The sequence below is a fragment of the Vombatus ursinus genome, unplaced genomic scaffold (assembly GCF_900497805.2).
Source record: "Vombatus ursinus unplaced genomic scaffold, bare-nosed wombat genome assembly UNPS02014945.1, whole genome shotgun sequence".
Taxonomy (NCBI): Eukaryota; Metazoa; Chordata; class Mammalia; order Diprotodontia; family Vombatidae; genus Vombatus; species Vombatus ursinus.
In genome coordinates, this window is record NW_020954723.1 from 16,702,583 (window position 1) to 16,719,894 (window position 17,312).

Here is a 17,312-nt window from a genome sequence, read left to right on the forward strand (position 1 = left end):
TCGCACAAATGATAGTATTAGAAAGAACCTAGACCGTATTGCCAAAGATCTTGTCCATCATGGACAAGAACGAAAAGCCATTGGGTCAGGAGTTGTGCTCTCCTTGATGTTGTGCATTGAAGGTAAGGTATACAGGAGAAAAAAAGTTTATTTGGGAAAGGAAGAGCTGACTAAGAGCAATTTATCTAAATATTTCATGAGAAAGTATGAAATATTTTACCATATTCCAAAACTGCCTTAAATTTACTTGGTTTCCAGAAATGATTGTAATTTCTTAACTCTTGTGGTCAAAGACTGTCTCTAAGTTATTGTTGAATATAAATTAGAAAGAATGGGAACCTAGACAAACAACAACAACAAAATATCTGCAGCACTTTTTTTATTATTAATTAGCTCATTTCATCAGTCATTTTTTATAGCGTGTTTCTGGTACACTTGAAAAAAAAAAAGTACCCCCAACGCTTTTGCTCCAGATCATTAAAGGAACACTAAGTATAATTGATCCTTTGTTCTTCCAGCCTGTAGTGATATAGCATGGGAGAAAGATCACATGGAACCCTTAGGAAAAAGGAATGACTTTTTTCACTTTAGTAATCCTTTGTAATTGATTCAGGAATTGTTGTTGAAATCTCCAGTCATTTTATGTATTAAAGAGAAAGTCACTGTGATGTGGGATGGATGGTCTAATAGATGAAAAACAAATGAGTAGAGAACAATTTTGGATAATGTCCATCTTGTTTTTTCTTCCATTTTTTCTATGTCTAGCTCCCCATATTGGTTATTTATTCCACTTTGCTAGATGTACCTAGTATTTGAAAACCTCAGGGCACATATAACAATAAAAAGCTATCATTATAAAACAATTAGGCAGATCTCTGAATTAAAGATTTATAGTTCTTGTGGGCTAAAACTTCTTTAAAGATAATGCAAAAAGCACATATAAATAGATGAGTTTTGTATCCTATTTTAGTACACTCTTCTCTCTCCATTTAACTTGTCTGAATCATTCACTAAATGGTACTTTTGTATTGCTAGTTATTTTCCATACATGTACAGTTCCCCAAATTAGACTGTAAATCTTTGACTGTTAAGGGCTATATCTTAATCTCTTTATAGACCTAGCACGTATTCTGTATTATTATTGATGATAATGCTTTTATTAACTCCTGAACATATGTAAAAATCATAAAAAAATAATCATACCTGTGGGCAATTTGTTTTTCCACCTTCAGTACTGGAGGCTGTTACTAGCTTTTCTTAAGTGATTGATTAATTTGCGCGATCTATTCAGGGTATTTTTTAGTTATAGTATTCGCTCTGTTTTTAACTAATTCCTATTTCTCAAACAGCAAACTCTTGAAACTTGCAATTTATTTTGGAATCTAAACTTGAAATTCTGTCTGAAATGGGAAACCATTTATTAAGGGATCAAGAGAAAGCTAAAATGTATCAATACGGCATAGTAGAAATGGCAATATTAAGTAGTGAATGCTAATACAATAGTCTATAGTTGTGGCTAGTTCTATTTGAACCAGATTGTTTCCTCTAATGATAATTTTCTGAATTAGCTTTCTTTATCAGTGGAATGACTCAAATGGCATATTTGAGTGACCAAAACTTTTGAAACTCCTTTACTGATATTGTGTAGTCTCTACCAAAAACCAAAATCATTGAACAAAGCATAGTGAGTAACATTAACTACAGTATAGACAGAATGTACAGTGATAAGTGTAATATTTATTCACTTAGAAAGTAGTTTATATTTTAGGACATACTCGTACCTCACCTTGATTTCCTCTCTGTTACTCATTATTATTCCCCTTTTTGAGTTGTCACCAGTTTTTTTTTTAATAGTACCTAATTAGAATAGGGCTAAACACTAGGATAAAGCAACCATTCATTCTCTTCAGTTGTAAATCATTTGTTATAGTTTATTTACATGATGAAATACAGATCAATTTACTTCATTTTCTATTTATAAACTGTGATTATGTTCTAGTTAGAACCAAAAGAAAACAAGCATAAGTGTATTCATTGGCATACTTTTATTTCTAACTTCATTTGTATTTTCTCCTATTTTTCTGATGCCATCTTTCTCCTATGTGGACTGCCAAAGGCTATTTTCTTCGCTTATGCATGTTTTTTTTAAAATTATATCATACTTACCTGGTATTTAACATATTGTTTTTAATGATGTCCTTATTTATTTGCTCTGTATTCATAGCCTGAAATTCTCAGTTAGTTCTTAAGTTCTTACTGGAAATACACTGAACAAAATACATTTTCTTCTATACTCATTCCTTTTCTTCTCTATCTTTCTTAAGCTTTGGCTGGGCCCTACTTTGACTTTCTGATTAAAGGAACCAGTCCCTACTACATATCTTAAACATCATGGAAACCAACATATAGATTAGCAAAATAGAATAGTTTTTTTCAAACTAGAATTGCAGTCTTTCTCCTTCCAAAACTACAATATTTCATTTAATAATTATTCTTGCCTGGAGTATTTTTCCCTTTCCTATAAAAATCACTCCTACTGAGCTTCTGTAGATTCATCAACCTCTACAAAATCCCTAGGTGAAAACCTTATACTGCCCTAGTAATGCTGCCCTTGGAGTGTGCCTGGTGAAAGCTGATATAGGGGCTGCAGGTTTGTAGTAGGGGCTGTAGCAACTACAGTACACGAAAACTGATTATTAGCTAGATTTTTCTTTTCTCTGTTTGAGAGTAATGGTATCCACAGATGGCATGGGAATTGTTTGAGTCAATTTATTAACTGACCTAAAATTAGTTCTTCTAAAAAACAAATCTTTATGTCTAAAATCTAAGTCTTTCAATAGTATTAAAGATGGTTCTAATCTATATGTTTATTTTTAAGGGAAAATGAACAAACTGTTTAATCTGTTTTTTTTTTTTCCTTCTAGGCTGTTTCTACTATAGCTGATATACACCTTGATGTGCGCCATGACCCACACCGTTGGTTAGCAGAAAGTAAGGTAATTACTAGTTTAATAAAGTTAATTGATTGATATCCCAAAATTAATAATTTTGCAGTGCTTTAAATGTTCAAAGTATAGGGATACTATCTTGTTATATTCTTTGTTAAAGTACTTCACATTTGAATCCCATTTTTTTCTAGCGATTTTGACAAGATTCTGGCCCTTGAGAAGATAAAAGATGGTGTATCGTTCTCCTTTGTTGGAGAGATGGGAGATCGTGGTTGCATATATTGTCAGGTGTTTTGGATATGTGGGTTGATTTTGCTTACTTTTTAAGAAATATTTTTAAAAATTGGAGAGACATTTTGGCAGTGGATAAATATCTCGTCTTAGAGACAGGAAGATCTCAAGTCTTGCCTTTTATATATTAACTGGGTGATTCAACATAAGTCACTTAAACTCTCAGTACCCCAACAAGCTCTCTCTGTTGATAAGTAGCACAGCAGTTGCAAATCGATGTTGGTAAAGGAGTTATATCATTGGGAGTTCACTGTATCAATGAAATGACAAGTTAGATTCCTACTTCTCTACCACAAATCTTTGTTATGAGGGAAGGCTGGATAGAGTAAAGTATATTTGGGATTGAATGTGATATAAAAACAAAAGATAGCAATAAAATTTTTTTGAAAAAGAAGAAAGTTATCATTATATCATATTTTTAAAGTTTGCTGTTTCTTTCTAGAATTTTTGTGGTATATTGAATGTTCATGGTTGGTTGTAAGGTCAGGTACAGGATAGCAGAATATGAATGTTGTCTTAAACCACTGCACTTTTCCCATATCACTTCTTAAAATTAAGGATCAAAGCCTTTTGGATTTTCATTTAGTAGACTGCAAATACAAATGGAAGTAAACAAAGAACTAAAATGATAGTTTTATTGTTATGTAATGTTTGGCTTTGGTGGAATCTTTGAACTATCTACATGTATTATATCATGGTTATAGATAAAGGGGAAAAAAGGTATTCCAACATTCCAACTTGATGACAGTTGAAGAGGTATTTCTCATACTCTTTTCTCCAAATTTATGTTTGTATACACACACACACACACACACACACACACACACACACATACACACACACACGAATTGAAAATCTAAAATGGAAGTTGGTTAGGCAGGCACAATTCACCTGTTACCTTGTGCTTTATAGTATTGATTAAAAAAAATCATCTAAATCTTTCATGGTTGTACTGATTATATAGGAATACTTTGCAAAATTATTTATAGCCCATATTAACTATTTCCCTTAGAAATTTAGATCTTTAAAGTTCATATCTTCAGGTTTCTCAATGTTAATTATAGTGCTCCATTATCTAACAGTTTTAAAGTTAAGAAAAAAATTGTCTTTATAACTTATAAGACATTTTTAGGATTTTTCATCATTCTGCCCTGAAGTTGCTTTATCATGGTGTTGAAATGACTTAGGTTCATAGAATTATAGATAATAGATTTAAAGTTGGTAGGGATGTGGAGTCATGAAAACTCAGACACTATTGAGACAACTAAATAACAACAAAGGGATATTAGAGGTCATTGACTCCATTTTACCAATAAGGAAATTAAGGAATAGACCTCAAGGGACTTGCCAGGACCACATAGCTAGAAGTGCCTCATGTAGCATTTGAGCCTGGGTCTTCCTGATTCTAGTCAAGTACTTGGTACACTTTAAGGATATGCCAGGAGAGTATAAGCTCTGGTAGGTCCTACTGTGTTGGGAAAAGTTTGAGATATGGATCCAGCCACTTTTTGAGTAGTAGACTAGCTAATTTGAGGTGAGGGAATTTTTTTTTTTAACCAGAAGGTTTGCTACCAAATGGTAGAACTTTTTTTAAACAGTCTACCAAGGTATACAGAAGTAGTGATTTTTATTAGAGGGTATATCTAGACCAATGAAATTATAGATCCTTGAAATATCCATATATAAAATTTGTTATTTTAATTATCTCCAGAGTGCTTACAAGTTCTATGTGATTGTAAAAATACCCTTTTCTCTATTGTCCTCAAATTGTTGATTCCAATAACATGAACACATTTACCATCTAACTTGTTTTGAGTTATAACTTTTCATATTTTGCAATAGAAAGCTTTCATTGCTATTATTTATTGAAATGTTAAGAAGAGGTGACTGTGATCAGTATATGGGTTTTTATTTTGGGAACTGTGTAAGCAGTATTTTATCTAATATCTTTTAATAGGATTGAACATGCTGGTATCAAAATATTTTTTAATGCTTTATGAGATGAAACTGTTTCTCTACAGAATGAAAAGGTCATGACAGGCAAGAAAACCTTAACCAGATGACTGAGGAAGAATTGAATATGTTTACTAGAAAAATAGGTTTAGGTTATTGGTAGGTTATTTTTTTAATTCCTTTTGACTGTAAATGAATAGCGCTATAAATATTAGAGATAAGATTTCAAATCAGAGGACAAAAACTGTATGGGAAGTGAACTCACCATTCAAAGAGTCAGTACTGACATCCTGCAGTATTAGAAGGACCTTTGAGGCTGTTCAGTAATTGTTTTCATAAATCTGCCAAATGCATTCTTTCTTTTAGTGATAAGGCTAGGTAAGGTGGAGGGAGTTAGTGTCAGTGTTGAATTGTGGGTATCCATAGGACAAGTTAGATCAGGAGGAGCTAGACTTGGTCATAAGATACAATGGGTAGAGCAGTATATTATTTGCACATTGTAACTAGTGGTGGAGGGAGAAAGGTAGCAAATTTATGTGGATTAAAGGACCAAGAGTTGCTGTGAGTTCTGAGTAACTCGATATATCCAGTTTGTCAGACCATACTGGAAGATGAGGGCAAGGTTTGGTTTCCAAGTATATCTGAGTTTTGTTTTTCAGATATGCAAGTTGAGTGAGATGGTACTGATAGAAACATGGACAGGATGTACAGGTATATGTGGTTGTTGTTATTTGTCCTTTGTTTTTGAGGAAGACCAATGATATCCTGGGGTGATGTCTTGACTTGCTTATGAATTGGGTTGTGAGGCAGAATTGCACCAAGTTGTCAGCCTCCCTGTCTCTTCTTGAGTCATTATAGTCCAGTGGCAAGGCAAAAGTCAAGACCACTGGTGATGGCCCAGGATGCAGTGGTTAACCTTGGCACCTTCAATATCTGACCAAGCTCTAAGTGCTCCAGAATGCCTGCTTCAGGGCCTTCGTGGCTGTTAGAACAAATTGCTTTCATCTGCATGTTCTGCTAGGCAGTGTGTTGCTCAGGGTAGACATCCCCCCATGTCATCATTGGTTTTGAGGCCTGTCAGTTACCTTCAACTTGGTTTAGCCTGTCTGCCAAGATGGTTTTACAGGTATATGAAAAGGATGCGGAAGGAAGAATTATTTTCCATTCAGAGGTCCAGATTGGCCACAAAGAATCAGAGTTAAATTTAGACTAGGAAAATGAGAACAGCATGTAGGCATATCCATACAACCAGGCTGACTATTGATACTAGATAGGTGCCGTTACTTTCCTTTTCCCTAATTCTAAAAAGATAGGTGCTGGAAGTTGTAGGATTCCTTGACTGTGAGGCAAAGTTCTGTAGGTGTTAGGTATTTGCAGTGGAGGTCTAGGTCTTCTTTAGACTGCTAACGTTTCTGATGATCAGGAATACCAAAATGTCTTCTGATTTGCCATTTTTAGCCTGGGGAGAATATGTCCATTAGTATTAAGAGGACAAAAGAAAGTGAATCAGTCTGATGCCTATAGTTCCTGTTTCCTCAGTCAAGTTATTATCTCATCTCAAGCAATATTGTAAGTCAGTCAATAAACATTTATTAACCACCAACTATGTACCAGGCACATGCTGGGAATACATGCTGGGAATACAAAGAAGGGCAAAAGACAGTTTCTGACCTCAAGGAGCTCACAATGTAATGGAGGAGACAAGAAATAAACAACTATGTACAAACAAGTTATATACAGGATAAATAGAAAAAATAACTAAGGGAAGGTACTAGAATTAAGAGGGGTTGAGAAGGGCTTCCTTTAAAAGATAGACTTACAGAATGACTTAAAGGAGGTTAGGGAAGGAAGAGATGAGGAAGGAAAGCATTTAAGGCATGGAGCATCGCTGGAGAAAATGTCTAGAACTGAGAAATGAAGTGTCTTGTTTATAGAATAACAAGGAGGCCAGTATCACTGAATTGAAAAGTACTTGGCAGGGAGTAAAGTATAAGAAGATTGGAGAGGATGGAGGGGATTAGGTTATGAAGGGCTTTGACACCAAATAGAGGATTTTGTATTTGATCCTGCAGGTGATAGGGAGTGACATGATAGAAATTATGAGAGCCTATATTCCATGCAAAATCAATTTATTAGTAATGCTAGCAATTACCAAAAAACAAGGCAATGGCCTCTTAAGGACTAAAGACAAACTGGGGGTTTGCAGAGCTTAATTTTGTAGTCATAAAAGCGGAACATAAAAACTACAGAATCTTGAGAGACTTGTTTTGCTCTGTGTTTGATTGACTGGAACATGACTGAAGCTTGCAGTTAGGCTAGGTATATCCTGGAATGTTTTGTGGTTAGCTGACCCTGTTGCCAATACTTGAGTTGTAAGTATGTAGGGGCATGTCAGGGCATTTCAGGGGCATAAACAATCATCGAACTGTCCATCTGATTGGTTATAGCGTTACAACAATTATCTTGATATCATGGTATTATTGAACTAGCTGGAAGGTGAGGTAAGTGTGGTTGAGAGTGTTAACCCATCACAATGGTAGGCTTACTTAGACTTATGTAGACTTAACTTAGACTAATTTAGACTCAGACTATTGCAAAATGAAGAAATGGCCATGCCAGCTCATCTCTGCAGGAGTTCAGTTTAGCTGTAGGAGTTCAGCTCTACAAAAATGAGGAACTTAATTTCTTACTATGGTAATTATAAATCTCTTAACCTAAAAGGTAATGAGAATTAGGCCATTTAAGCCTAATATAATAGGCCATATAAATCAATAGGGTAATCAGTACTAACTTAAGAATTGTTTCTTTCAGTTCCCCACTTTGATCCTTGAGGATATCAATTTCTCATGGATCACTTAAGCGAACTATCAAACTATCAAATTTCTTCAATTGGTTCAAGGTCTTTATAACCAATTGTCCCAAAAGGTCCATTTGATTCTACATGGCTAGAATCAGTTGTCCAATCTCCACTATCAGGTCTTTCCAAAGGCCTCAGCTTCTAAGGTTAGTGATTGGTCTTTATCTGAAGTATGCAATGGTAATCCCAGTCTAACTCTCTTACTTATATCATACCAGACTGGAAACATTTCTTAAGGTGATATGCTGAATAAGCTTTCTTACTAATTCTAAACAACATACAGTTATTATTTGTTGAACACAAACCTCTATTCCTTTTCCATTGTGTTCTTCTAAAGAAAACTATAGCTAATACAGGTAATGTCTCCGTAATGGAAACCAAAAGCCATGTCCCCACAAATTGCACATCTCAGTGTGAGTTTAGGTCTAGGTGGTTGGTGGTTTTAAGATGGAATTTCAGGAGTCTTGAGAGTTTCAAGAGGCAAATTTTGTAATGGATGGGATGAAGAGACCCTATTGTGGCTGGAGGGGGAAGAATTCATAGTTGACTGGAAGTCTGGAAGTGTCTTCAAGCAGGGACATACTTGCATGTATCTTCTAGGAGAGTGGGGAGACTCAAATAGTTAACTCAAATTAACATAAATTATAACTTATAAGTTAATTGGTTGTTATAGAAACACTAGCAAAAAAATGAGACTTACATTTATAAAGCTTACACTGGCCCTGGAGTCAGGAGGACCTGAGTTCAAATCCGGCCTCAGACTTATAACACTTACTAGCTGTGTGACCCTGGACAAGTCACTTAACCCCATTCCCTAGCCAAAAAAAAAAAAATTAGACAGAGGTTTGGACATGGTGCTTCTGGGGGGATCACCTCCATGTAGAAAAGGTTCAGTGTCATGAAGTAGCATAATTTTCTTAGTAGTCATTTTAGTGAAGAATGTGTTACAAAGGCCATAACGGTAATTCATACAAATCCAGGTTAAGAGTATACAACTAAGGTCAAGAAGAACGCATTTTATCAGAATGCTAAAGATACCTCCTCCACAAAACCAAGACCTTATCCAAGATAACCAAGAAGAGGGATCCCACCATGAGCCAAAACCAGTTTGCTGTCACATGAGTTTTGTATGGTTGAACAGGAACGACTTCCATGGATGAGCATGAGTTTGATGGAACTGTTTATACACTCAACATCCATAGGGTCCAATGACTTTAGCATTACATAAAATCCACCCCTTCTCACCATGACAGTCAGTGATAGAATTGTAACCTTGCCACATATCAAGAGAAGTTTAAGCTGGAGAGGAAAGAGCTATAGGTAGCATTGCTAAAATTATTACAAGAGGAGGGAGGTTTGCATGCTAGTAAGATACAAAATAATATTATTAGTAAGTTAATGCCTATAATAGGGGCAGGGGGTGGGGGGATTTTGCACTTGTTGTTACAGGGGTAGTAGCTGATGCAACCTGGATCACATTGTTTGAGGAAGGATTAGTTCTGTATTTCTAACTGCTGTTAAACCATCAATGATTTGTTACTCCAATCAAATGTTCCTGAATTATCAGTGTAATTTAGCCACCAAACAATTCCTCCTCTTGTGTTTGAGCTGCTTCTTGTGTTGTTGTCATTATGTTTTACCCGAAAAGACCTTCTAGGTATTATGCTTCCATATCCTTCTTGTGGTGGTTGATAGCTACCACTATCTCTGCCTTGGTATTGGGATTGGATATGACTAGAGATCTTAGTATTACTGCCTACAGGAATTGTATAACTACTACTTTGGTCAACTTCTACAAAATCTCTAGTTTGTCTTGTATAAAAATCTTTCCCCTTGCCACAATAAACATGTCAGACATTGATTGAAAACCTGGAGAGATAACGAACAGTAACAGCAAAACTGAAAGAACCCAAGAATGGGTGATTTGGGTTCTTGGACCTCCATTATCTCTCCTACACATTGTGATGCCAAAGAGTATAAGGCCTAATGCAAATGGCATGGCAAAAATTATCCATTCTCCTCTGGGTATTTGGGTTCCACCTCCCTCATCAGAAGAGTTAGCACAACTTCTCAGGGCGATAAATACATTGTTTCTTTCAGGAGTCACTGGAGTTTATTGAGTTGGAAGGGTAACATTGTGGGAGCTGAGCTTTAGGAAAGTTACTTTGGTGATTTTCTGAATAGAGATTGGATTAGAATGGATAGAGAATAGAGGCAGGAAGACTCACCAACAAGCTTTTGCAATAATCCACCGCTCATGAGGTAGTGAGGTCCTGCATCAGTGATTACAGTAAGGAGATAAGGGAGATATTCAAGAAATGTTGCAGGTCTTAGTAATAGATTGGATAGGGGAGTGAAAGGTAGTGAAGAATTGAGGATGACACCTAGGTTGTGAGTCTGAGGGACTAGGAGGATGGTATTGCTCTTTATAGTAAGAAGGAAATTAAGAATGAGAGAGGCTTTAGTGGGAAAAATAATGAGTTCAGTTTTGGACATGTTGAATTTAAGATGTCTACTGGATATACGGTTCCAGATGTCTGAAAGGCAGTTGGAAATACAAGATTAGGGGTCAGCAGAGAGATTAGGCCAAGATAAGGTAGATTTAAGAATCATCAGCATAGAGTTGATAATTAAATCCATGGGAGCTGATGAGATCACCAAGTGAAACAATATAGAAGGACAAGATATGTGGGCCTAGGAGAGAACCTTGTAGAACATCTCCAGTTAGGGGCCATGATCTGAACAAGAATCCAGCAAAGGAGACAATGATGGAGCAGTCTGATAGGTAGGAGGCAGACCAGGAGGGGGTGGTGTTGTTTTAGTTAAGTCCAACTCTTTGTGACCCCATCTGGAGTTTTCTTGGCAAAGATACTGGAGTGGTTTGCCATTTTTTTTCTCCAACTCATTTTGCAGATGAGGAAACTAAGGTAAACAGGGTTAAGTGACTTGCCCAGGGTCACATAGCTAGTAAGTGTCTGAGGCCAGATTTGAACTCAAGAAAATGACTCTTCTTGACTCTGGCCCGGCGCTCTATTCACAGTGCTACCTAACCATCCATTTTTGTTTATTTTGTTTGTCTTCTTCTTATATAGCTTATATGTTACTTCAGTATCATAAATTTATAGAACTCTAGAGTTAGACAGTTATCATTTACCATGACCCCCCTCATTTTAAGTATGAGGAATGTGAGGCCCAGGTAGTTGAGGTGACTTGACCAAGGTCACAGAGCAAATTAGTAGCTGAAAGAAGGCACAAAGATGCTGTCACTCTTTGGCCTGGTACTCTTTGCTCAGTCATGGTGCCATTCTTTTTTTTTTTTTTTTTTTTTAGTCAATCAGGAACTTGCTCAGAGTCACACACCTAGGAAGTATATGAGGCCAGAACTCAGGTCCTCCTGATTTCAGGGCCTGTGCTCTATCCAATGTGACATCTTGCTGCCCTTAATGCTGACATTTTTAATGCACATTTTGAGTTCTATCACAGCTATAAATCTTAAAATTGTTTGGATAACAAAGGCTCTACAGAATTCTTTTGTTTTTGATTGTACACTATTTTAGATTATCTCTGCCATTGTTTCCCTGCATTTCTGCAGCGCATCTGTGTACGGACAAATCATTACAATATGTTGCAATTTCTTTTTATGAGCATAGGTAATTTAGAATAGGCTATAAATGTTGTAATTTTGAATGTATGGCTTATGGGAAAGTAATTTAATAAGTCATTCCCATGAACTTTATGTTGAGTGGCTCTGATTAAGTTACTAAGTATTCATTCAGTTCAGTTCTGTAAAACAAAACAAAATGAGCTAAGTTTCTGCTGTGTTCAGATTACTACAAAATTTGCATAAGACTTGATCTCTAACATCATGAATATTAGAGTCTAACAGGGGAACAGGACACACATACAAAGTGATGTGGTAGAAAGAGCATAGGATTTGGAGTCTGGAGACTTCGGTTTGATTCCAAAGTCCAATACTTAATATTAGTTATGCCTTTTAACTTCCCAGAGCCCTTATTTCATCATCTGCAAAGGGTGGATAGTAATACTAGCACCACCTACCTGACAAGATTGTTGTCAGGAGAGTGCTTTATAAGTTTGAAAGTACTATGTAAATATAAATTTACAAAGTACTGTATAAACATAATACTGTATATACATACTATATAACTATGTAAATATAATTTATAAATTTTTTTCACATAAAATTTATATTTAATACGTTCATTAGGAAAGTACTAGCAAAATCCTATCCTGGTATCTCTTTCCACTTTTGTAAAACATCAGAATGATAAATATTCTTCAATTTAACAAGGATATTGTAAATTAGTTTAAGCCATTCAATAAATATTTATTAAGCACTCACTGCATATAAGGCTAGAAAGTAGGTGAAATAAAAAGATAAGACATGGTATTTATCCTCAAAACTGCCTATATGTAGCACTTTCAGTTACTTGGAGAAAAGTGTACAGCTCTATTTAGATAAACTGTTTATAAAAGTATATCCTCATTATTTTTGCAGCCTATTTAATTTGTTTGTTATAAACAGTAACGTAGAACTATAAGGAATTATGTTAATGTTTAGTTAGATTTAAATACTTTATGTTTTTGAAGATCCTTTTTCAAAAAGCATTCCACATGTACATGTTAAGATTGTATTACGTTCTTTGTTAGAAGCAAACATGGAGGTTACTCTGTTCAATGGTTATAGCATATCATTTTTGTTTTTAGGAAAAAAGAGGGAAAAGAGGGGGGAAAATCAATCAATACATCAAAAACATCAGGCAATATATGCAGTGTTTCACACCTAAATATATTCCACCTCAGCAAAGTAGTTGGGGGGTGATGTTCTCTCACCTATCTTCTTTGGGACCAAGCTGGTTCTTTGTAATTTTGAAACATTCATTTTCAGTTCTTTGTGGTGGTTCTTTTCATTTACATATTTTGTTCCCTTTTCCTTTTAAGACAGTACTTTATCCCTATAATTAGTGTTTCTTGGTTTTTATTTTTAGGCAACCCTATACTTACAGGCTCCCTTCCCTTTCCCTTAAACCTCCTTCTTTCATTTGTCAACCCTTTCCCTGGTTTTAGAGTTTTATTTGACTTATTAATTCCTTTTTCTCTCTTCCTTTTATTTAATTGTTCCACTCTTTTTTTCTCTTTCCTTGTTTCTCTCTTAGGTAAATGGTTAATTCAGAATCTTCCTTTCTTGCATCCCCTCCAACTTCTTTTCTTTGTTAGTTATTTTTCTTTTTTTCTGAATCGTTTTCTAAAAACATTTTTTTAAACCTTGTTCTCTTTATAAATTCTCTCTCCCATCTGTTCTAATTTTTATTCTTTAATTCATGGTCTTTATAATTATTTATTCATCCTTTAGTTTCTTTATATTCCTCACAGAATCAAAGCATCTTAAGTATCAAGTTTACGTTCCCCAATCAGTTTGTATTTTCTTGCCTTGTAGGTCTTACTGTCTTGCCTTTGGGTTTTTTTGTTTTTGTTTTTATTTTTTGGGGGTGGGGCTCTCTTAGAAGTATCAGTTCCTGGGGGACGTAATGAGATAGAAGCATTGCTCCATAGTAGAAATTCTTTCATGTCAAAAACCATTCAGTTCAGTTTTAACTCCTGCTCTTTCCTAAATCATTTTCTTTCCCATTTGCCATGGAATCTTCTCCTTGAGTCTAAGCCTTCCCACCATTCTGGATAGCAGTTGTTCACAGGAGTGTAGATTTCATTTTTCCTCAGATAGGATGTTGTCTGTGGAGTCACAACAATCTCTCAGAGACGATGGTTTCTCTGAATACCAAATGCCTACAGATTAGGTCCCTACATTGTTAGGTCCCTTTCTCCCATTATAGCATATATCTCTTTTCCATGGGAGTGCCCAACTAGATACCCTCTCATCAGTGAGTTGGGATTTCCCCTTTTCTTTACCCTTTTTTTCCTTTGCCACATCTCTCATTGTCCCAAAGTCCCGCTTCTTGCTGAGACCATAGTAATTCTCTTCATTTCATTGTTTATCATGGACTTCATTAGGATACATCACATTCTTCATTATCATTTACCTCCTTTCTTCCATTTAATACAACATCTCATTCTACAATTCCATTCAAAATACAAAGCAAGTTCTATAAAATCCATTCACTACTCACTGTTAAAGAGAGGTGCTGGATTTAATCCATGTTGTTTTAGGTCTCCTCTTCCACTGTCACTTCTTATTTCTTCTTTATTCTCTTGTTTACTTTTAGAAAGAAATTTCTTAATGGTTCCTCTGTTTAATTTCTTTTAGACTAATAGGTGTCTTTCTCTTTCAATTTTTTTCTTTTAATAATTCCTCTTGAAAATGTAATTTTTGAGTACTTGTGTTTTCCTTGTTTGTTGTACTTATTTACCTTTCTGGCATTTTTGTTGTTTGAAGAGTTTGCAAATCAAATAATTTCCTTTTTTTTTTTTTTTGGTAAGAATTCTTCAAATGCCTCTATTTTGTTGAACATCTATCTTTTTTCATTGATAATTAATTTCAGTTTTACAGGGTATTTCATTAAGGTTTCACCTGGGGCTTCTTTGATTTTTTGGAATATATTATTCCATTCCCTTCTGTAGTTTCTAGTGGATACAGAATAGTCTTGTATTATTTGAATTTCATTCTCTTTATATTTGAAGATCTTTTTTCTAGTAACTTGCAGAGTTTTTCGTTTCTCTTTGCAATAGTTAAGTCTAACTATGTTGTGTCCTAGAGTTTGAACATTTGAAGCATAGGGTTTCCTGGAAGCAATCTGGATTTTTTTCAAGTCATGCTTTTTTTATATATGTATTTAGAAGTTCTGTGCAGTTTCTTTGATTATTTCTTCCTTTTTGGTAGTTTGACTTGTCATGTTCTGGGAGGCCTATGGTCCTTGAATTATTTGTATACATTTTGTCTTTTCAAAATCATTGTGTTTTGCTTGAATAGAAATCATGTGTTTGTTTACTATTATTGCTTTTTGCTTCTCTTCTATATCTAAGTTGTCCTTCATTTTAATATATTTGTATTTTCTCAATGTATTTTTTTGCCCTCTCTTGTGCTTCTTGTGATAGCATAACCACTGCAGATTCAAATTTTTATATTCTATGTATTTCTGCTGTGCAGGAAACAAACTGTTCTAATTGCTGTAACATCTCTCAAGATTCAGATTTCTCTCTTGAACCATTTTGGAAAATCCTGCTTTGGTTCCACATTCTCTTGGGAATCCACAGGGTTCTGTTGCATCAGGTGCTTCAATTTCCTTCATCTTCCTTTCTTATTTTATTAACTTTCCAGTCCATTTATCTGTTTTTGCTCTGGGTTTTTAACTGAGTTTTCTTCCTTATGAAATCTTTGGTAATTTCAGAATTTTTGCTTTCTATACTCCTGTAGCTCACTTTCTGATTCCTTCACTTCTAATTATAATTTCATCCCAGGACCTTTACCCCCCAGGGCCAGGATAGAATCTTTAAACTATGTCAACCTTCTGCCATATTGGAGAAATTTGTTTTTCACTGGCCTTAGCTTCTAACCTAAGCAGCTTCTTGGGGACTGACATGGGGAGTACAGGGCCTAGATGAATTCAAACAAATCTTTCCTTCAGGTGCAGTGTAGTTGCATACACTATCCCCCAGTCCTAGCTCTCTCTACTTTTTAGTTCTCTGTCTGTGCTAAGTCAGTGTCTGCTATTTTTTGCAGACTTGGGAGATGGCAGAGTGGGCACTGGTACTCTGGGCAGAGTTTCTGCTGCCTTGGGTTTCCCTCACCTGTGTGCCTCCCTAGGCTGAAGGGAGTGTGGTGGTCTAATTTGACCAGTTTCTCCTCTCTGCAGGTAACTGGCAAGAGTTGGTGACTGATGCTTAGTGCATCAGGATACTGGGGAAGGGCAGATTTCAACTGGAAGGAAATCCTGAAAGGGGTCAAAACAGAAACTGATGGGTCAGTTTGTATTCCCTGTTAGAGTGTGAAGGCTTGTGAGAGAGGGATGCTGAGTACATTAGGGATTCACATTTACTACTTAAAAATTCAGAAGATTATTACCTTGTTGAACTTCTTGCTTTCTTGTTTCTTTTTGGACATCTAGTTGGCTAGAGTGCTGGGTCTGGAGTCAGAAAGACCTGAGTTCAAATCTGACGCAGACACTTGCTAGCTGTGTGACCCTGGATAAGTTACTTAACCAGTCTACCTCAGTTTCTTCAACTGTAAAATGGAGATAATAACAGCATCTGCCCCACAGGGTTGTTGTGAGGATCAAATGTGATAATATTTATAAAGTGCTTACCACAATGTCTGGCACATAGCAGGTGTTATATATATGTTTATTCCCTTCCTTTCTCTTTGCCGCCATCCCCCTCATATTGTCTTTTTTTTTCTTTTTTTTTTCATTTTTAAAAATTTATTTATTTTTAGTTTTCAACATTCACTTCCACAAGATTTTGAGTTCCAAATTTTCACCCCCTCTCGACCCTCCCCCCACCCCAAGATGGCATGCATTCTGAATACCCCTTCCCCTAGTCTGCCGTCTTCCATCTCCCCCTCTTCTCTTATCTCCTTCCCCCTCTATTTTCCTGTAGGGCAGGATAGATTTCTGTATCCCATTTCCTATATTTCTTATTTCCCAGTTGCATGTGAAAACGTTTTTTAAACATGTATTTTTAAAACTTTAGGTTCCAAATTTTCTCCCTTCCTCCCTCCCCACCCACCCTCATTGAAAAGGCAAGCAATTCAATACAGGTTATACATGTGCAGTTATGCAAAACACCTCCATAGTAGTCATGTTGTGAAAAACTAACTCTATTTCCCTTAATCCTATTCTGCCCCTCATTTATTCTATTCTTTCTTTTGACCCTGTCCCTCCTCAGAAGTGTTTGCTTCTGATTACCCCTTCTCCCAGTCTTCCCTCCCCTCTACCATCTCCCTGCTTTCTTGTCCCCTTCCCCCCCTATTTTCCTGTAGGGTAAGATAGATTTCCATACCCAATTGAGTGTGTATGTTATTCTCTCCTTAAGCCAAATCTGATGAGAATAAGATTCCCTCATTCCCTCTCACTTTCCCCTGTTTCCCCTGCACTGTAAGAGCCTTTTCTTTTCTGTTTTTTTTTGTGAGATAATTTACTCCATTCTACCGCTCCCTTTCTCCTTCTCCCAGTATAATCCTTTCTCACCACTTAATTTTATTCTCCAGATATCACCCCTTCATCTTCAACTCACACTGTGCCCTCTATCTATCTATCTATCTATCTATCTATCTATCTATCTATCTATCT

At 35.8% G+C, this 17,312-nt stretch overlaps 1 protein-coding gene across 6 annotated transcripts in view; it reads left to right on the forward strand.

Moving 5' to 3' along the window:
* The window catches only part of CEP128 (centrosomal protein 128), a 237,913-nt gene that overhangs the window by 198,782 nt on the left and 21,819 nt on the right, over positions 1 to 17,312 (forward strand). For all 6 annotated transcript variants that reach the window (XM_027844950.1, XM_027844953.1, XM_027844949.1 and 3 more), the window contains one exon: positions 2,925 to 2,996. In XM_027844950.1, the coding sequence (XP_027700751.1) occupies positions 2,925 to 2,996 (72 nt within the window). The remainder of the gene's footprint in view (positions 1 to 2,924; positions 2,997 to 17,312) is intronic.